Raw genomic sequence first — 22,321 nt, forward strand, 5'->3', positions numbered from 1 at the left:
AGGTGCTCAAGGTTAATATCAAAAGCGATCGGTCATGTTAATAGTATGTAGCCTTGATAGGATGTGATGAAAATGGCACTTTACCTCTGTGGTCTTCCTCTCTTCCTCCAGTGTAATGACAAGCAAACTTCAGATAACTCCCAACTGAGGAACATTCTGCACAATACCTGATCAGTACTCCTTAAACCTGACAAGGTTATAAAGAACTAGGAACATCTGAGAAACTGCCACAGCCAAGAGAAGCCTAAGGAGACATGAAAATGAAATGCAGTGTGGTATCTTGGATGGGATTCTGGAACAGAAGAAAAGATATTAGGTAAAAACTAAGGAAATCATAATCAAGTATGGATTTTACTTAATAGTAATGTATCGATTTTGGCTCATTAACTTTGACAAAGGTACCACACAATGCAAGATGTTAATAATAGGGGTAACTGGGTGTGGGGTTTATGGAACTCTTACTATTTTCACTTTTTTTGATAAATTTAAAAGTATTCTAAAATTAGTTTATTTCTTAAAAGTAAATAGCCTTCTAAATGCTAAAGGGGAACACGCTAAATCACATCAGCATTGTTTGGAAATTTGGGCATTTCCTGAGGAACATAAATAGAGGAGAGTGCTCCCAGCTGATTTTAGTATTATTAAAATGATTTTATGTCAAACCAGACCTTATATATAGACTATTAAAGGGTAAGCAACTAAATTTACTTACATTTAACTAGGAGATTGAACTGACAAATAATTCCTTTTCTTCCTGTTTGGACACTTAAACCTCTTCTTTTTTTGTGTGTGAGTGACTCTTTAATCCTTAGTAAGAATTTATGTTCTTGTATGTTATTATTATTGTCCTTAGAAGCCCATTCTTTTCTAGAGCAATTTGTTTTGCTTCGGACACTAGCTAAAGGTCTAGAAAAAGGCAATAAAATGTAGGATTCTTTGGTCTGGAAATCAGTATGATTCAATTCTGTTTAAGCCAATGGACATTACATTATAGACTCCAACTATGTAGAAGCATTTGCTGAGTCTCAAGGCATCTGCTTTATTCTAGCTTTCTACTCGCAGAAATCAGCGCGTCTTTATTGGACACACATTAACATGTTAATATTTGATAGTTGGCCTGGCTTTTATCAAAAGTATGCAGTTTTACAGGGGACTCCTTCTCAAGACAGAGTACCTTTGCCCAAAAGAATGGATCTATACTGTTTGAGTCAGAGAGGCAGGCATGAAGAAGAGGATTTTTGAGCAGGGTGATTCTTTGTACTACCTGGATATATAATCATATGGCTGTCTACCTTCTTGTTTGAAGACTGGTTTTGATAGGCTGGATTGTAGGTCTGAACTGAAGTAGTCTCTCATATTTTTCCAGTTTCTCTTTGTTCAATGGAGAATAAAGAGAATTTGACTAGGAAAAAGTAAACTTCTACCCCAAGCTCTACTTCTAGCTATCTGTGACATTGGGATTCATCTTTTTAAAACTCTGTGAAGAGTTTATAGGAGCTTATCTTAGATCCTTCAGTACCTTACATTCTCTGACCATACAAGTTGGATCAGGTAAGTCTTTGCTGAGGTTGGTGTCTGTATCCATGAGGGTGTGGTTATCAAAGTTCTTTAATGGTTCTCTTTTTCCCATGTTACTGCAAATGGATTTAAGAAAGATTCTCTGAAGTTGTGACAGGAATACTAAGTTGTTTTTCTTATTTTACTACTGTTGTTTTTGGCAAGTGACCAGTTTCAAGCTTTCATATTATAATAGTTTATCCCTATATCATCACTTGCAAGCACAGTGGTGTAGGGAAAGGAATATGGGCTCTGGAGTCATTCTGACCTGGGACTGAGTACAATCTTTACCACTTAACTAGACCTGTGACCTCGGAAAAGTGACTTAATTCCTCTAAAACTACAATTTTCTAACTAATAAAAAAATTAAAGTAATAATTCTTCCCAGGGAAAAGGTGGCAATTAAAATAGGACAACAGGTGAAAATGACTCAGTAGGTACTCAGTAAGTGTTAGTTTCCGTCCTTCCTTCCATCCTTTCTTTTTTCCTTTCTTCCATAATGATGGAAGCTACATATTTTTATCAGTATGTTTACAGTGGACATCTGGGCTAGCTGGTGACTGTGGATGGGGATGGGTGGGGTTTTCTCCTCCCTTCCTACTCCTGAGCATGACATATATGTATCTAAATTAACAGAAGATGATAGTACCCTGCTATATAGATGTTTACAAGATGGGAGATCTAGTGTGGAAGATCTGATTTTTTTTCAGCTAACATACACAGAAGGAAGACCACTACTTAGGTTCTTTCTGCCCTTTTGCATCTCCACTCCTGAGGACTACATGAGGCTGAGAAAGCTTAAGGGCTGACAAATCAGTTTCAAACTCACAGACCTCAGGGCCAGGGAGGTTGTAAATGAATGAATTGGACTGGCTGTGAAACAAAGAGCAATAGTATTACAAGATCCATAGGAAACAGTATCTTTACTTAGGCATGAAGATAGAGAGTGGTGAGGAGAAGTGGTGAAGTGGAGAGAGCATAGCTCATTTAAAGAGGATATCCACTACTCAGTATCAAATAGTTATTTCTATGAGGGATGGTGTGAGTTCTCTTTCTCCAGATCTCCCCACTTTTCAAGGAACCCCAGAAATATAAAGTGAAATTTCTTGATTTTTAATTCTTGGCAATTAAACCAAATTTTAAGATAACACTTTGTGAGCCAACCAAAAAAGATGATGCCAACAGGGTATGGGCTCTGAGATGAACATCATGGAGCTGTGGGGTCACTGGTGTAGGGAAGAAGATTATTAGCCATCTAAAGGGACAATGATAGAGAGATAGGGAAACAGGATAAATGAGCTATACTGATTCTCCAGCTCCCTGTGAACTCTGCACCAGATTAAAATATAGAACTTGAATTCCAAATAAAGGATTCTTTTATGTGTGTGTACTTGACCAATTTAAAATAAGACCGTCTGAAGCAAGAACAGCCCCACATGGTGAAGTATATACTACTGGATTTACAAATGTTTGTATTTCAACAACCAGAATTGTCTCTCTGACTTTTGCAAAAAACAGATTACTTCAGTTTTGTAGAAAGGTATAATGCCTGTATATAAAAAAAAGAACAAAGAAATTTTCTAAATGCTTTTATTTTTTTCGCACAGTATCTCTGTACCTTTCAGGCTGTGCTTGCTGGGAAAAGGGGAGCTACTAATGCATTTGATAATGACATTTAGAAAATACTTTGGTGTATAGAGAATGATGTACTTTTAAGGTATGTTAAGAATAAATTAAGATTATAATGGTTGCCATATTAGAGAAAATAATGAAATGTTAGTCTCAGCAGAAAAAAAAATAGCTTTGGATGTGGATAAGCCAGGGATATCAAAATTGAAAAAAAATTAGCTTCATACAATATTCTACTATATGTAAGTTTTTGATAAATAATGTTTAATTACAGAATGTAATACCTTACACAGCATCTGACATACAGTAAGTTTTCAGCAAATATTTGTTCAACTTTTCTGCCTTTTAGCACAGTAATTTCCTTAGTAATAACTTTGTAACTCAGACAAAAATGGAAATTTGTAAAAATTGTTTGTTTTTTGTAAAAGTATATTCTATGAGAAAAATAGCTGCAGCAGGAGAGAGAAAGAAAAAAAGTATATGCTCTTAAAAGTGATTCCAGCTCAAATTATTCAGAGATGAATACTTTGAACCCCTGTCTGTATTTATAGTCCCTGCTGACAATATGCAGTCAGGATCCTCAGCCTCATTCTTTTTTCACAAATCTATTTTGGTTTTATAGAGGTCAGTCTCAAGTCATGAGAAATTTCCATGGTCTTCAATTGCTAAACTTTACCTTCCTTCTTTTGCTCTTGCCTGGCTCAGAAACCAATGCCAGGTGGTGTAAGTGTTTCCCTTTCAGAACTGAAGAAAGGATCTGGGCTGTGGAGTCAATAGAGAAAGCCTTGGTCTGATGGTTTCTTGGCTCTCAATTCACCTATTCTCAGACACCCAGAAGCCCCTTTACAAATGTGTTCTGATTAGCCGTCTCAGGTCTTTATGCTTTGCAAACTTCCTTTCTCCCTTTAAAATATTATTAGGACATAGCTAGGCTAGGAAGGCCATGAGAAGCTTCGGAGGTAGGAGGATAGGATCCAGAAAGGATTGCAGGAAGAAGGGAATTCCCTTTGGTGAGCTTCATTGTCCAAAGCTAGCCATGAGCTGATTTCTATGTAAAAATCAAGGGTGGACTTTCTTCTTTGGTTCTTTGGTCCTTTTAAGTTTCCCCATCTGGAGCTGGGATATGTATCAGGAAAGAAATCAGCCTCAGGTGTGTCCTCTTATTTTTTTTTCTCATCTAAACTTCAGCTTCCAGGCATCTCACTGTAGTTTTGGGTAGGCTCTTGGGCTCTTCTGACTTTTTATCAGTTTTCTTTGATTCCTCATTAGGGTTGCTATCATCAGCCTTCTCTTCCTTCACTACTTTGGTTTCAATCATTTCCTTCTGTTGATTCTTGTTTGTAAAAGGGAAGGCCTTCACATACCTGTAGGCATAAACATAAAATAAAGTGAGAGACTTCTATGTAACATATATAACAATACATAATGCTTTTCTGTGATGGTCCCTATTGGCACAGTACACTTGGGTGCCTTTATTTCAGAAAGATGCCAGTATATGCATGCTTAAATACATTAACACATCCCCACCTTAATGGATTCATTTAGGTGGAACAGTAAATTCACAGGTCAAACTTTAGGCTGACCTCACAACCTTTCCACCAAAAAGAAAAAAAATCGAATAAAGTGTATACTTTCCACCTACATCAATCTTTTCTTTTTATTTCTTGATTTTCAAGGGAATGTGCACTGAAATAGTAGGAAAGATTGGGTGATAGGAAGGAGAGGTAAGAGAAGGGAGAAAATCAACAGTGTAAGAGGACTGCCATTTCCATTTTGGCCAAGAAAATGCTAATAACAACCCTGGAAAACCACAAGAAAGGAATCGAGAAAGATTACAAGACTTATGATGTGCTAACAACCCTACCTTTTGACGTAGCAAACTGCAAGACCAGCTGCAGCAGCAAAGAAGAGGAGTGCGAGTACTAGCAGAGCCGTGGGAACACCTGAGGGAACAGAGACATGGCCTGTTGGCCGTTCACGTATACATTGCTGTGCACTACTCCTCTAATGATTCATCTTCACATGTGATCAAGACAACAGATAGTGCAGGAGCAAAGCCTTCTCTGTGACCACACAGGGGCCACTGAGGTTGTGGGGCCCACAGCTGCTGCTTTGCTTGCAGAAAGCCTACAGAATCCTTGCCTCCCATGCTCTCTTTATTCTATAAGTTGCAATATGACAGATAGAGTCCATTTCTTCTCTGTGGCCTTAAGATGGTAAGTTTAGAGCTAATTAAGTATAAGACCTTTCCTTTTAAATAAGAAAACAAACTTTCTAATCATAGGCATTGAAGTTATATATTTCTAAAAGAACCTCTGAATAGTAAAAAATGATAGTAACTTATTTTGAAAGTCTTTGAGTTTTAAAAATGAAGCCATTTTATACTTGTGATTTTTACTTTAATCATTAAGGTTTTTTAGAGCCCTCAAATTCTATGACTTTATGAAGTTGAGTTTCCATTAAGTTTTACTTATATTTGGCAGAGACTCTACTCATTCTGGAGAGAGGTTAGTTTCTATATATTGTCTGTCATACACACATACATGCTGCAGACACAGAAAGTGCTGACATAACCAGCATTATTTACCTCCAAACCCAACATCTTCATTCTTAAATGCTGCTTTATTTTCAGTATATGATTCAGTTTCTATAGATATGGTGCTAGTTTCCATAAAAGCTTCTGTTACACAAATTAACTTTCTTTTCCTTGAAGTAGAAGTGGAGGCTGGAGCAGGAACAGAAGTGAGAGTAGGTGCGCTGGAGGAAGGTGCATCAGGAGGTGATGCTGAGTATATACTGTCACTGACAACCATTTCAGTTGTGTATATTGTGGTCTGACTGTTGAATATTGGATCTTTGGTGATAATTTCTGGAAAGCATGAGTTAATCCAAGCATCTGTCAAGAGAGGAAAAATGAAATAACAAGTAAACATCGCAACAGCTTCCTAACTGGTCTTCCTGTCTCTGGTCTTACATCCCTCCAATCCCCCTATACTGTGGCAGGAATGGTCTTATAAAAATGCAGATCTAATCACATCACTTCCTTCCTTAGAAGCCTTCAGTGACTGCCTCTACTGCACGGCTTTTAAGACCCTCCATGATCTGTCCTCTGCTGACACAACCAGCATTATTTGGTCAGTTTGTCTCTCATTCCTCCTGCAATACTGGAATCCCTTCATATTTGATGTTTTCTCTCACATCCAAGTTTTTCACCTGTAAGACTCTTTGCCTCTTCTTTATTTAGCTAACCCTTACTTATCCATTGTGTCTCAGGTTGAACGTTTCTTTATTAGGCAGACTTAATGGCTAGATTGGGTCCCTAGGCATATGTTCTTGTACCTTCTACTTTCCTTATTGTAGTTCTCCTTACACTGCTCCTCATTGGAATGTGACCTCCATGGAAGCAGGAGTCCTGTCTGTCTTGGTCATCATAGTACATGCACTGAACTTGGCACACAGTACATGCTTGAAAAATATTTGAGTTAAGGAAGAAAGGAAAAGTTAAGGGAAGGAAGGAGTAGATGGGGAGACCAAATATACACACATGACATCACTTTAGGACAAAAATCCACTTAAACCAGATACCTCTGTGTTCATCAAAAAAATTTTAAGGAAGGGGGACAGAGGAGGGATGTAGGATTGCTTTCCGATCTGTTGTATGTGGTAGAGAGAATTCTAACATTTTGGGGGCATCTTTTCTGATCAACCATGGCACATCATTTAACAAGTTCATCAAACTCTCATTTATACAGGAGGAAACAGAAGTTCAGAGAAGTTTAATAACTTGCCCAAAGTCACATAGCTAGTGAATGGTAGAGGAAGGCAATATACTATAATATGACTTGCATCTATATTAAATACCTAGTTATTTCTGGCAGTGGGTAACATCAGTTGGAATGTTAGCTATGAATGAAAATTAATTACATTCATTTTTGAAAAATTAAACATATTACCAATCAAAGTCATGGATACTACTGATAAAATATTTTGACTGCACACTTTCAGTATTTTATACTATTCATTTTATTTGAAAAGACCTCTGTTCAAATAGACATCATTGTTGACCTCTGCCCTGAACTTTTAGTTGCATTTTCCATTCTTGAACACATGCTAAGTTCTTCCTTCCAAAACATGAACATTTTTGAATATCAGGATTAAAGACAGACTGAACACATTATACCACATTGAGAAACAAAATCACAGAGACAAAGCATGGTTCCTGTTTCCAGGAGGACAGAAGTATTTTGATAGGTGTAGGGAGATATCACTGGGGATTCACAGAGGAGATGGCATTTGGGCAGGGTATAGAGGATTAATGTGTCCATTCAAATATATCTGAGCTCCAACTCTGTGCCAGGCACTGTTCTAGTTGCTAGGCACATGGTACAAATAAAACAAAGCCTCTGCCTGTAAAGGGCTTATATACCATTGGAAGGATAAAGGTAAAAACAAAATAAAAATGAAACAAACAAAAAACCAATAAACCAGAAATTTCAGAGGATGATAAATGTTTAGAAGAAAATTAAACAGGATAAGGATTAAACTGGTAGGGGCAGGGAATGGGAGACATACTTTGGATAGGGTAATAAGAGAAAGTCTCTTTGGGAAGGTAATACTTAAGATGAAACCTGAATGATGAAAAGTAGCCAGTCATTGAAGATCTAAGGCAAAAGCATCTCAAGTAAAGAGAACAGGAAGTTCAAGAGCCCAAAGTTGAATGAATTCAACATGTCTGATAAACAAAAGGCCAGTATGGAAGGAACAGAGCAGCATTTTCTCTAGCGTGGAAGAGGGAATAGAATATCCCAGTCAATAGGAATACAGTGATCCATGAATCCAGAAGTTTGAAAGCATAGTTATGTTAGAAAAATGACAGAGGGTACAGAGTAGCTGGAGATTAGGGTGGTATATGATTGGTGAAAAACTGCAAGCAGGAGATGAGACTGGAGAGATAGGCTGAAGCCAGAGTATTAAGATTCATAAATACTGTGTGAAAGAATTTGGAATTTATTCTGTAGGCGAAGGAATTTTCAACTGGGACCCACAAACCTCCCAAATGATATACAGAATTCTCATATATGCCCACTTTAATGTGCAAAAGTTTCATAGTTGACATCATATTCTCAAATAGAAAGTCATCCAAGGGCTGTGGAAAGGAGTAATGCAATTAGCAATGGAGCTGTGTGGAAATTGAAATTCACAGAAGAGAGAGCACAATCCAGGAACAAAGAAACAGATTATTTATTAAAATTGCATGGAAATAGGGCAATACAGAAGTATCTAGAATCCTAAAACTTAGATCTTAGAGATCTTCTAAGGAAAAGTGATTTTCAACCCTGGCTACAGGTCAGAATCATCAAAAAATATTGATGCCCAGGACCCACTGAGATCCTCATATGTTATTGATTGTGACCACAGCAAGTTACACTCTAAGCACCAGTTACTTCTCTTGGAAAGTAGAAACAGTGCTTGTGTCATTTTAGTCAAGATTAATGAGATAGTAAATGTGTAGGGCCTAGAATAGTGTATGGGCATAATAGGTAAGATCTGTAACAATCAGTTTCTTTTGCCTCTCTGTTCCTTAAGTGAAGCTGAGAGGGCCATAGTGTGAGGGAGCAACAGCTATCTGGTACCATGAACCCTAACTGGTCAAGAGTACACCTGGAAGAGTTAGGACATGGTATCTCCTTACTCTCCAAAATAGAAATGTCATTTCCCTGAATGTGCCAAGTGCTCTTACAGATATTAAACACGGAGTGTGGTTGGAGTCCAAGAGGAAAGAGAGAATAAGGTGTATGGGAAGGCTTCCTAGAGAAGATTGGCCTTTGAATTTTGAATAACTCCTTTACTGTAAGTTAGCCAGATGGCAAAGAGAATGGGCATTGTGGCAGAGGGAAACAGCATGGAAATAGATAGTGTGTGCAGAGCATTAAAAACATTTTTAGTTTGATCCCCAAAGCTCACAAAGATATCAACAAGTAAGATAGGATAAGATTTAGGGTCAGGTATAAGGTCACTCTGAACCTCAGACCTCATAAGATAGCAATAAAAAAGAAAGTTACAAAAACAAAGAAATGGTAAATTTAGGATTAACATTAGGGTAAGGGTTAGGGTAACTGATCCTCATAAAGGCAAACAGAAGCAGGTGAACCTAATTTATTTCAAAATTATAATATAACCACACAAAGTAGCAATTTTTTTCAATCACTTTAGCACACAATTCTCTGACAGTACATTTTTAGAGGGATATCTTCTTAGGACTAAAGGAAATGCAAAGAATCTCCATTTCTACTCACTTGGTTTATTATTTCTAATAATGTTGGTTTTATAATTTTGAAACTATTGTAGGATAAGAAAATATACTAATATTATTTATTGGGAATTAAGGTTTTCCATGTAAGAGAAAAACCTACAAGTAAAACTGTGTTAAAGAATTTGGGATTTATTCTGTAGGTGAGGGAATTTTCAACTGGGGCCCACAAACCTCCCAAATGATATACAAAAGTTCTCATATATGCCCACTTTAATGTGCAAAAGCTTCATAGTTTACGAAGAGAATTTGAGAATTTCATATTCTCAAATAGTAATGTAAACTAAGAAAAAATTAGAATTGTTGAAGTTGAGTTGGAAATATAAATACAGATTCATAATTTTTAAATATGTTTGTTGGCATATGATATAATATAAAATGTATATATAAATGTATATCTATACATACATTTTATATATAGATATAAAATTTCCTAGCTATCCACTAAAAAGGACTGAGAGGCAATGAAAATTCCAGCAGTAATGAGAATAACATGCATCCAGATCTTGGTTTCTACTAACATTCTCCATTAAAAAGAACCAGGGTCTCTTGGAGAAATAAGTGGCTGATTGACATGTGGTACAGCGAAAGTACAAAGAGAGCCTGGGACAGGTTATTATGCTGGAAAGTGAGGAATTGCTCAAGTACTAATGGGATAAATGACATGAAAATTAACTAGAAGGGGTTCCCACTAGCCAAATTTAGGACAATTTGAGCATCAAGAAGAATAAAATAATAATTGTGTGATTTATTTTTAACACATTACACACACAGAATAAGTAAAATGCCATGTGTCCACAGTAGTAGTATAATGGGGAAGGAGGAGATGTGCATGTGTGTGTGTGTGTGTGTGTGTGTGTGTGTGTGTGTGTGTGTGTGAGAAAGAGAGAGAGAGGGAGGGAGGGAAGGAGGGAGAGAAAGAGACAGAGGGAGAGAAAGAGAAGGATTCTTCTTTATCAAAGAATGCCAGCTAATAAATGTACTAAGAAGAATAGAAAATTATCAGTTTGCAGCCCTGCATATAATAACTGATTCCAGCAAGGATCATCAGTGGCTGATTAAGCTATTAGGTAAAAGATGGTTGGGGGTCAGAATATTTGCATGGTGCCAAAATATCACACTGTAGATTACTACTCATTGCAAGGGGGGAACATATCTTTATGAGTTCATCAGAGTGATCTGACAGTCACCATCTTATTCAAACAAAGTTACCATATTCGTAGTGGGACATACTGACATTAAAATTCCTTTTATAGAGATGTAATCTAAAGTATACGATATCATCTATGAAGTATTTTTGCCAAAAACAGTGGATATGATTTAAAGAAGCCTCTAAACCTAACTAAGTATACAGGAATTTCAGGGGATGGAAGTACAAGTTAAATGAAACCATAAGGAAACACGCAAATCCAAATCTTCTTCCCCTGACTCCTTTTGTTTAGTTCAGAGGGCTGGGTATCAAATCATCACACTGACAGCTGACAGGAAGACCAGGCAGTTAGAAGGTCAGGCCATTTGACAGTCTGGGCTGGCAATGAAATAAGCAGGCATGTGAACCACCAACTGCTCAGCCAAAAGTGATAGGCAGAAGAGGCAGAGGAGAGAAGGAGGATGGTGAAAAAAATAACTGGAATAAGCTTTATGTTCCAGTCTTGACTCTTCCGCTAACTGACTGTAAGACTGAACAAGCCAAACCTCCATTCTGAGCTATATATAGTTGTTTTAATTCATAAAGTGAGGGAAGTGGACAAAGTATCTTTCAGTATCCTTTCTAGGCTGAAGTGCCCTGCTTCAGAGAACTGTTTGGACCCTATGTTGACTTTGGGCAACATATTGTTGCTAGTGCACACTTTTCTCTTGGATGTTAGACAATAACTTTGGAATCCAATTTTGTGTGTTACTACTTAGCCGTCTGAGTTTTAGAAGGTCAGATTCATGAGTATGTGTGAAGAGTAATAAATGAGACAGAGGTTCTTACAATAAGCTGAGAACAAGTGTTTAGTAAAAGAAAAACAGAAGTTACTCAGGTAAAGAATTTGGGCTAAAGTGTTCAAGGTCTCCAAGCAAAGTTAAAAGGACAACTGTGTGACCATGAGCAAATCAGTTCTACTTTCTAGCTTCAACTCCTTCCTTTATAAATTGGAGATTAGATGTTGTTCTTTAAAATATCAAATGTAGATCTGAATTTTCTCTCTTATATAGGAATGTAGGATAATGCAAAAAGCATGGTTTTAGAGTTGGACTTGAGTTTGAATCTTTATAATAGTGATACCTTAGACAAATGTATTTACATTCTCTGAGCTAATTATTCTCATATGCAAAATGGGGGTGAAAAGGCATGCTTCATAGAGAGATTGTTGAATTCAGTGAGGTAACTCAGTACATTTCTTTGTCTGTAGGGTATGTTCCCTTCCCTTCCTCCTGTTTATATTATAGAGGAAAGGGTGCAAGTAAGGGAGCCTCCTGGGATGCTCTCTCCCTGTGTTGCCATTCAGTCATATTTTCCCTAACTTTTTCCTCTGAATGGTACACTTCCTGGTCACAGAGGCCATCTTAGGAGTATTAAATGACCATTACCATTGATTGCTTCTGCTGCTGCTCAGAGTTACTCTTCTCAGACAGGTCATAGAGCTAGAGAAACCCAGAGAAAATGTGGAGAGGCTGCAGATGACTCACCAGATGAGTTGTAGCAATAGGCCCTGAACTTTAAACTGAGGGAGTTTCTCCAAGTCAAGACACCCATCCCATTCTTCCCACACTTGGGGTTCGGGAGAATCCGAGGAATGACCAAGAATTTATCTTCAACCCATCCATAGCTGTAACAGAATACACATTGGTTTAACTGACACATTTATCTCTATTGCTGACAAAGAACAGAAAGCCAAAAGAGCTCCAGCATTGTTTGTGAATCCAGCTGGTTCTCACCTGCAAGTCTCAAAGCCAAACCTCCATGCTTCTTCAACCTGGTTTTTGCTGGCCAAAGTTAGTCGCAGCAGCCTACAGGCCTCATCAGCTTCTGTGAAATTCAACTGCGGGGTTGTCTTTTTGCTCACAAGCGTGACCCCCATAATTCTGCATGGCCCTGAGATTGAAAGCTCTGCAAAGAAATCATAAAGGCCCTCAGTTTTCTGCTTTCCTTGTTTCTAGCCCTTAGGTTTTTCTTCCTAGCCAAGCATTATTGGGTTGACACGACTATGAGGTCTTTGTGGCTGGAATTGAAGTTTAGAAGTAAAAGGACACAGCCCAGGCATTTCCCACAAAGACATCCTGCTTAGCTAGGTAGGTGCTTGTTCTGATCCAAGCTGCACCTCTCATCAGATCTGAATCCATCATACCCACTGCATTAAAGTGCCTTGTTCATTCCATGGAGACTTTGGCTACCAGTTCCTGGGGTGGGGCCAAGGTGAGGCAGTTCCTGCAAACCTTTTCGGAGTCTATAAAATGAAGGGTCTGAAACTTTGAGAAAGACAGAATTCAGGACTCTGGTTAATAGAATTGTTAATGATATTTCAAACAGCGTGGTTTGGGGACACCATTATTTCTGAGAAGGGCTGAAAAATGTTGCTCTTGGATTAACAGAATGTGAACTTTCTCAAGTCTAGGTCTTCTCTGACCATTGGGGGGCAGGCTTACTCAGAAGTTCCTGGAGGAGCCTGGCAGTAAACCTTGCATAGCTGAAAAACTAAAATAAAGAAAGTAATTTTAGAGTCAGACCTGAATTTGAATCTAGCCTATATCTTTGTCTATCTCTGTGATTTAGGCTCTTTACTTCATCTCTTTGAGCCTCAGTTTCCTTATTTATAAATTTGAGAGAGTCACAATATCTATTGTACAGGGTAGTAAGAGTTAAATGAGTTAATTCAAATAAAAATGCTTAGCCTAGTGTCTGCCACAATGTAGTGTTCAATAAATCATAAATTAACATTATGTTATCTTCAAAGCATTTTGGTTTTAGTCTGCTAATAACTGATCTCCCTGAGGAAACCAAGGCAGTTGAACAGTTATGATGAGTAATGATTTACTCAAAATCTAATGAATCTGAGAGTTCTTTTGATCTCTTTTGTGGATTCTGGGATTTATAGACCTGTATGAAATTGCATTGCATTCAGTTACATTAGTCCTACTGAGCTTCATCCACAAAAGTCCATAATAGGGCATTTCTAATCTCGCAGGTAGTTGCCTGTAACCAGATCTGTGCATTAGATGTCCCATCAAATGATTTGACCTTTCTAGGTTGGCATTTAAAGGAAATTTCTTCTTGCAAACATGAAATGAACGTTTCTAAGTCCTCCATGTTACCTTGCTATGCTCTGGAGCAGAGGGCTGGGGGCAAGGATGTGTATATGATGTACAACATTTGTGGATGGCCTTGCTGGCTTCCTGACCCTTCTCTCACCAAAAGAAAAGACCAGACAGCCAACACCCAATGTAACTGTTTGTGACAAAACAACCTCTTATGGTTATATGTACTAATACCTATACAATACTGGTATTGATTCTAATACTAATTTAATTCTAGCATCTATCATCTGTCATTGTTACTGTGTGTCAAACCCTGTCTCTTTTAATAGAAAATTGAATCTCAGGGAAATTAAGTAATTTTCCCTTAAGAAAATTTCCCCAAGCCCAAGCAACTAGGAGACAGCGGGCACAAACCCAATTAAGACTGACTCTAAAACCCCAGTTCTTAGTTGGGGCACTATTCCACTTCCCACTCTACCATGAGAAGCTGAACACATGCACACACAACTGGAGCCGAATTCTCCAAACACAACATTTATCCTGGAATTTGTCTCATTTAGCCCATGAGCTTGCTGTTGCCCAAACCTCTTATGGCTGCATCTTTGGGAATATCTGCAGAACAGGTTTGTTAATTACACTGTAAAGTGATCTTGCTACTCTCTCATCATACCTCATTTTTACTCTAGATATTATTATTTAGAGTAATGATAGACCAGGACCTTGGACAAGTTAGTGTTCTTATCCATAAAATGGGGATCGTTGTATCTTCCTCACAAAATTTTTATTAAGAATTAAATTAGATATTTGTACCTAGTAGAGGCTAGGTTCATAGTAGTTAGTCAACAAATACTTTTATGCTTTCCTATTTTGTTTAAGGGCAAAAATTATGGAGCTGGAATCCAAAGGATACATTAATAATTCCTTCCTTAAGACTTTTTAGGAACTAGAAGGCACACTAGAAATGGCATATACTTAGGAATTAGACAAAGCTGAAATCAAAACTGAGCTTTATTATTTGCTGCCTGTATGACATCAGGCAAGGCACTTGGCCTTGCTGAGCCTGTACCTTCAACTGTAAAAAGTCTTCTTGAGAAGATGAAATTATATATATATATATATGTGTGTGTGTGTGTATAATATACACACACACACACACACACACACATATATATATATATAATTAACTCTGTATCTGTACATAATAGGCCCTCAAAAATACCAGTTCCCATCCTTATTCTCTTTATCGTCATTGGCCACTTGTTCCCTGGTCATGGTTGTGTATAACTTTCAACTGTTTCTAAAAATTTAATTTCCTTAGGAAAATTTTGCCATTTTCAAAGATAGTCCAAAGAATGTGATGGTATCATTGTCAAAGAACAATTTCTAAAACAGTTTGAGTAATGACAGCATTGTGGGGAAAAGCGAAATTTCCCAGGGGGATTTGAGAGAGGACCAAACTTATTTGAAAGTAACAGTCTGGTACTGAAAAAAAAAAAATCAATCATATAACTCTAATATAAACTTAAAATTTAATACAACAATACATAAATCAGCTTGGGATGTCTGTTTCTAACATATATCTCAGGGCATATTCCAGCATAGGAACACATAATATTCCATATAAAGTGCTCAAATTTTCATTTTCCTGGAGCTATAATATGAGTGATTTGTGCTTATAATTTTTTGCCTACAGTACATAATGAGGTTACCATTTAGGCATCTCAAAAGCCCAGAAATGTCTTCAAGTCATTCCTTTGGTAGGGAACTGATGGCTAACTTACAAACCTACTATTTTTACATTTTTTTCCCAGTTAGCTATTTACAGCATGTTAAAAGCATGTGCATTCCATGCTAGAATAGTAAAATTGAAATTAAATAGTTATACTGACACAAAAATATAAAACAGGCTAATATTCGGTGAAAGTTGACCATTTTTTCCAGGCTTAGTGATGGCTTAAAATTCATCACAATCATAGTTTGCTTCTTCAAAGAAACACTTTTAAAAACAATCTCTCCTCTATGTTTTGTTTCAAAGTATTCTCATTAAAATGATTCCAGAGCCAAAAATAAAAGGCAAGATAACATAAAGGTAAATGTGAATCATCTTGATGAAATTGACAATATGGTGAAAATATTTCTGGCAAAGCAATACTATTAATCAGATCTTTTGTTGATATTGAGGGTCTCCCCCATTCCCAGCTATTCACAGTCAGTAACTTAGTAGGCTTAGGACAATTTGCAAGACCTTGCCTTGCCTCAGATTAGAAATAAGAAACCTACCTTCTACATGGAGAGCGCCTTGGACCAGAAGCCTTGTGGTCCAGATGGAGGCAAGAAGAGGCACCAGGCTGAGGCACTTGGCCATTGTGCCAACCTCTTCAGACCCAGATGAACACCTCAGATGGCCACTGGCAGTAACAGAGGCAATCACCAGTCTGGATGGAGACTTCTGGAAATATGTTGCAGCCCCACTGTTCCACTTCATAACTGAGACATCCGGATTTCCCTGCTTTCAAGCTTCTGACTTGTCAAGGTCACTGGGGGAAATGAGTGACGTCCCTTAAACACTCAGGCTGTACTTTGTGGATGGCTTCTGGAAAATATAGCTAATGCTGACTCAGAAAACACACAAATGAGGAAAGCAGATAGTGCAGCATGAACTGCTGAAGTTTTCCCCAATTCCCATATTCCCAGCCACCGCCCACATCTCCACCAGCTCAGTTCTCACACTGTTCATTTTTATTGCCTGTGGAGCCCATTCATTTATGTACTCACAGGAATGTGGCTAAAGGAGATTGAGTATGGATGATGATTCCACAATCAGTGATTTTTTTCACTGGCTGCTTCTCTCTGTGATCTGTGGGGGAATGATGCTAAGGCTCGTGAAAGTGAATGCCCATTTAAATACTGAGGATAGAATGTTCATGCCACCCTTTGGGAGTGGCACACTTAAAACTGAAATTTCTATGCCAGTGCAGGTGATGCTTTCTCCAAAGAAACCAGACACACACAAAAATGTTATATTTCCAAAGCATAACTGGAGGAGGTGCATTTACAAAATTAGTCACTTTATACTTAACAAAAGGATTTTTGACTTCACAACAGTAATTTCCACAGTGGTCCTTTACATAATCACTCTCTAACAATTTGTCTTATATTCTAGCAGACCAAAATTCAAAATTTCAACTTCCCTTTTCTCATTCATGAATGTGAGGTTTATCTGTACTGTGTATGAGCAGATTATACTCTGTTTTCCTAGCTGGATTTCCAGTGGTTTGTCCTCTTTGCTAATTATGGAACTCTAGCTTTAGAGTAATATCTTGAGCAAAGGTTTATGAGTTTCTCCAAAATGAATGTCATTTACAGGAATAGTGCCTGGATAGTTAGTTCTTTTCTATACAAATAGTATGATAAAATAGATATCTCTACAGAAAATACCAGTAGTGAAAGAAGAACCTGCTCTGTACACAGACAACTTCTAAGAGACCAGGGGTATAGTACTTAAATATCTCTAATATCTAAGTACCTTTAGACCTCCTTATTTGGGTGAGCAAAAGCCCCAGGCTACAGGCATCTCAGAAACCTACATGACTCTATCACCATGGAACCAGGTGGGCAGGAAAGCAGGAATCATGTCCTCTTCATCATTATCTTTAAAGCCTAGCACCATGCCTGAAAGAGAGTTAGCCTTCAAGCCTTTGCTAAAGTGTTCAAAAGAAGAAGGGAAAAAGACTGGAAAGGGAAAATGAATCGTGGCAGGCAAAGCTTTGGATGGGAGAGATAGTTTACGAGAAATGAGAAGACCGACTACATTTTCAAAATAATTTCCTAGAAGGGGAGTTATTGGATAAAGGGAGTCTACATGACTGTGCTGGTGCTTAATAATGAGTTTCTGAAAAGGAAACAATCTTATTTTTCAGATATTCCTGTTGAGAAAAGTTAGGCCGTCATTAGGATGTGGTTGAAAATGCTTGGTGGGAACTTGTTGCCTTGTTAAATGTGATTATCCTCATTCTTAGCTTTTGCCCACTTACTCAAGGCAAGGTTCTAAAGAGTTCATTGCCAAGAGCTAAAAGTTAAAGGAGAGAGCTATAAAAATATTGCCAGATAATCTTTCTCCACCATTTTGAGAAACAGTGTTCAGGATATGGAAAAGGAGCTAGTCCCACTGTCTACTTCTAAAATAACAGATCATGCTTTGATCAAGGAAAACCAACAATTAAAGAAAAAATTTGTAAAATTAGAAGGGAAATTTAAGAAGTTAAATAAAGATGAAGAGAACAGCAATCAAGTTTGAAAGGACAGCAGGGAACTTGGCATATCTGGGCCAGTTTTCTTATTTTCTGGATATGGAACACAGAAGTGAAAATGATATTTAATCTGACATATGCAAATAAGTTTAAATAGAGTAGAATTTTTGAAATATGACATGAAAGGTGGAAATATGCCTATAACAGTTACCTACTTTTATTTAGATGTCGATTTTGCTTTCTGGGAGAAACTCCCCTGTCCACTATTTTCTGCAGCCCTTCATGTGTATAATGTCCCTTGACTGCATTTGAAGTGGGTATTAGGGAGTATGTCCTCCTTGAGAGTAGCATACTTTTTACAATCTATCTTTTGCTGGTACAGGCTTAGGATCCCAGAAGTTGTTTTCTAATCTGTAGGAGTTTTTTGTCCTGGCTTGTATTTCCTTGTAAATGCACTTCCTTCACAAACTTAGACTTTTGGTCTATTTGCTTCCATTTGATTCTATGTACCAACAATTATACCCTAAATCCTTTCCCAACCATAATTCTCAAGTCATATTTTTCATTTTCTCAGTTGCATGATTCTTTCTGTTTCTCTAATTTAATGGTGCTACAGAGAGTTAATTTGAAAACATGGGTGGAAGGACCATATCCTTCATTTGGTCTTTACTGGGCTGAGTTGATCTGAGTTCAACTGAGAAATCTTAATGGTTATTTTCCACTCAAAGCTCTTTTTTAGTCTTACTGTTTGATGGTTAGGAGCAGTCGGGTTTTCTAACCCTTCAAACTAAACATTCTATATTCTTTTACCTTTCTGCTTCCAAACAGCCAATTCTTTCCTGAATGCATCTTTTTCATACAATGCCTTGCCAAAGGCAGCCAATAAAGTTTCACATACTCTAACACTGATTTATTCCAATAATTTCTCCAGAGCTATAGACCTCTGGGCCTCAGTTTTATCATGTCTTTCAAGTTATCATGGTTAAACTTTACCAGATATTTTTGTTTTATTCACAATACGGGTCACCATATTTCCAGCCCCTGATATCAGTTTTTTTATTTTCTGTCATTTGACTGCTAAGCCAATGCCTCATATTTTGAAAATTTATTATTGAAGTACTTTATTTCTGTTCAAATATATGCAATGTCAGAATAGACTATTACACCAAATTTCAGTGGCTTAATACACTATAATTTTATTTTTTGTTCATGTTACAGTTGAATTCTGTGAGTGCCCATTCACAAACCCAGATTCCACCTAGTTGTTGTGCCATCTTTTCAAGCCTCAGGTCCTAAACTGAATCCACTGAATTTGGTAGCTACAGAGGGGAAATGAAGAGAGCGTGAAATAGTGGGCAGGAGAGTCTGTTTTTAGGAAATTAGATCTGGAGGGTCTCTATTTCCCTTCATCTAGCTGCAAGAAAAACTGAAAAAGTAGTCTGGCTGTGGAAATCAGGTTGGTGAAAACTCAGCAGTCCCTAGCACAGGAAAATGTATTAATTTTAAAAATTACAGGCCAAGAAAGTACAGGAAACTAGGACCAGGAATGGGAAAGGAGAGGAGGGGAACTGATGTAGCCCATAGAACAATGACCCCAAAACTGAAGCTCTCTGGCTTGGTTCTAGGAGGCACTAATATACAAAGGGGTCTAATTCAGGGTTGGAGCAACACTGTGACTTATCTCCAGAAAATGAGGAGGCATTTGGCTCTTGCCAAAGATTTGGAAATGTGCTTTTTATTTTCAAACGCAGGTATGTGACACTATAGTTCAATGGTAGCACACCTATGTGAGGTTTAACAACATTAGGAACTGACAGCCAGTGATATACAAATCCAACATCTCCCTCTCCATTGACTCTGCCAGGCTGTACACAGGGACCAATACATATGGGCTTTGTGGCAGCTAGAAAGTGAAGGTCCTTTTAGGAGGTAATACTAACAATGACACAAACAACACATCACTCTGCAGTTCAGGATAGGTACCCAGAGTCCTTCAGCTAAGCAGAAATGTCAGACTTCAGAGACATTTTAAGGGGAGCCTTTATTTTAGATCAATAGCACTTTTGGAAATACAGGCCCTGTTTCTCTCCATTTCGCTGCTTCTTTGGCCACAGTTCTCACTGCTTCAGGTCAATCTTTGCTTTTCAGAAGAGAAATGCTGATGAATACTTTTCCAGGAATGCCCTTGGAAGTGTGATTACTCTTATGCTCCTTCTTTTCTTCAATCTCCTTTACTTACAGAGTAGTTTGGGTGAGGGCCTGTCTGGAAGTACTTTTGCAGGCCTTTCTGCAGAGCAGCTGGAGGTTCAGGAGCTCACTAGAGCTGCTCTTCTGGCCTTTGTCTCAACTGGAAACAAAGGTGGAACCTGTGGCTAAGTGGACAATGGGCCAGCTCAGCCTGGTTCTTCTTTAAGGAGGCTGAAACTGGACATTGCCAGTACAAAGTCCTGCCCCACTGGCACTCTGGAGCTCCATTTGCACCCTGCCTTTGGCTCTGAGGGCCTGAAAGAGTTTTCAGTGTGTCTGTTCCCCTAGAAGAGGCAGGGCAAGCCATCCATCCAGTCTCCCAAAGTCCCTCTGTCTTGATCTGCACCTCTTTACCTTAATGGCACATCCTTGGTCAGCCCTTGCTTGGTCCTCTCTCATGGTGGTTTTCTAGCCACTGTAAGGGATGCTCCCCTTAAAATTACATGCTGTTTTATAGCATGGCCCCTTCTAGGGTCTTTCTGAAAAGAGTGGTTACATCAAGTCTAGTCATTGAACTTGGAAATGGTGTTGCTGGTTAGGTCTCGTTTCTGCTCTCTCATAGAGTAGACTGAAAGAAAAATGTAAGAATAAATTGAGGCTAATAAAGACATTCTTTTCATTGAAATAGTGTTGGCAGTGGTGCTGGTACTGGGAAGAATGAAGAATGGCAGCTGTCCCCAGCCTGCTCCCCACCACATTGAATGCTCGTTTGTTCTTTTACCAACATTTAATGACACCCTCCCAAGTATCAGCTACCATGCTAGTCACTTACCCAGAGAATGGGTAATGCATGGTTCTCATTTTGAAGGAAAAAATACTAGGGCAGAAGGCACATAAGTAAGTTATTGTGATATACTCTCATAATGATCTATAATGAAGAGTGTCAGAAAGCACAGAGGAGGGTGTGAACTATGATGTGGGGTGTAGGGGGAAGTTGAGGGAGGTCATCAAAGCCTGTATGGAGAGGAGAATTTTTGCACTTGGTCCTGAAGAGTGACCAGAAGAAAAGAGAGCAGCAGCAGAAAAACTAGTGACTGGAGGAACAGAGCTATGAGAGAAAACCATTTAGTCTGGGAATCAGAAATGGTTTGGAGTGGTTGGAAGGCCATGGGGGAGTGGGACTGCAATGTAAGGTGTCCAGTTTGGAGACCATTGGAAGAGGCAATTTAGTGCACAGCCCTGTAGCCAGCCTGCCTGGGCTTCAGTTCTAGCCCCATGATTTATTAACTGGGTGTCCTTGGCAAATTACTTATTTTTTTTGTGCTTCAGTTTCCTTATCTGAAAATGGGAAGAGTAGTACCTATCTCATAGTTTTTCCTTTCTGTTGAGCACTAAATGAATTAATAACTATATAATATCTAGAACAGTGTTTGACTCATAATAAATTCTATATGAGTATTAGCAACAAGAGCCAACAACGTCCACAGCAAAACAAGAACAAAAGCAAACAACTGTAATAAAACTCCCACAGAAAACAACAACCCCCAAAACTGATGAGGGATGACTGAAGGCAGTGTTGATAAAGGTGGAAGGATGAGTCAAAGCAGAGATGGGATGTTCTCCCTCAGTTTTATGCTAAATGATTGGGAATGCTCTGTGACATATCCTTGGGTTGGAGATCTGTTTGAACTGCAGCACTAAGGTGCACCATGCCCTTGCATGTGGGCACACAGGAACTGAAAGCACACTGTGTCTCCTCCTTTACCTGACAGGTTGGCTAACTGCTCACAATCAGAGAGAACAACTGGGAACAGACTGTGCTGTACAGCAGCTTAGAATTAGCACTTGTAGTGGAGACCAGCAACATCGCCATTGAAGCCATGAGTTTTCAGTGTTTTTCAAACATCTTAAATTCATGTGGAGAGCTCACTGAACAGGTGCCTGGTGACTGCCCACCTAGTGAAAATCTATGGGTTGGTTTTATCCAAAACATACACCCAGTGCACACATTTGGAGGGCGTTGGCTTCATGCACATGCGTGCTGTGTATGTATGTGTGTGTGTGCTGTGTGTATGTATAGATGCATATGTATTAATTCACATCTTCCCATTTCATTTCAGTCACTGAGCTAAATTCAGCCTAAATA

At 38.3% G+C, this 22,321-nt stretch overlaps 1 protein-coding gene across 1 annotated transcript; it reads right to left on the reverse strand.

Annotated features, from left to right (window-relative positions):
• Positions 1–3,129: 3,129 nt before the first annotated feature.
• On the reverse strand, positions 3,130–16,292 carry LYVE1 (lymphatic vessel endothelial hyaluronan receptor 1). Its single transcript, XM_036917996.2, has 6 exons — positions 16,019–16,292; positions 12,422–12,593; positions 12,173–12,312; positions 5,774–6,082; positions 5,051–5,129; positions 3,130–4,550 (listed from the first exon to the last, which is right to left on the reverse strand). The coding sequence occupies exons 1-6, from the start codon at positions 16,221–16,223 to the stop codon at positions 4,364–4,366; spliced, it is 1,092 nt and encodes a 363-aa protein (XP_036773891.2). The 5' UTR covers positions 16,224–16,292; the 3' UTR covers positions 3,130–4,363.
• Between the last annotated feature and the right edge of the window lie 6,029 nt (positions 16,293–22,321).

This window comes from Manis pentadactyla, chromosome 9 (assembly GCF_030020395.1).
Source record: "Manis pentadactyla isolate mManPen7 chromosome 9, mManPen7.hap1, whole genome shotgun sequence".
Lineage (NCBI taxonomy): Eukaryota > Metazoa > Chordata > Mammalia > Pholidota > Manidae > Manis > Manis pentadactyla.

Coding starts and splice junctions, on each gene's coding strand:
- LYVE1 (XM_036917996.2), bottom strand. CDS start 16,223: ATGAAGTGGAACAGTGGGGCTGCAACATATTTCCAGAAGTCTCCATCC. Junction 12,594..16,018: donor AGGCGCTCTCCATGTAGAAG/GTAGGTTTCTTA, acceptor ATTTCTTTGCAG/AGCTTTCAATCTCAGGGCCA. Junction 12,313..12,421: donor TTTGGCTTTGAGACTTGCAG/GTGAGAACCAGC, acceptor ATTCTGTTACAG/CTATGGATGGGTTGAAGATA.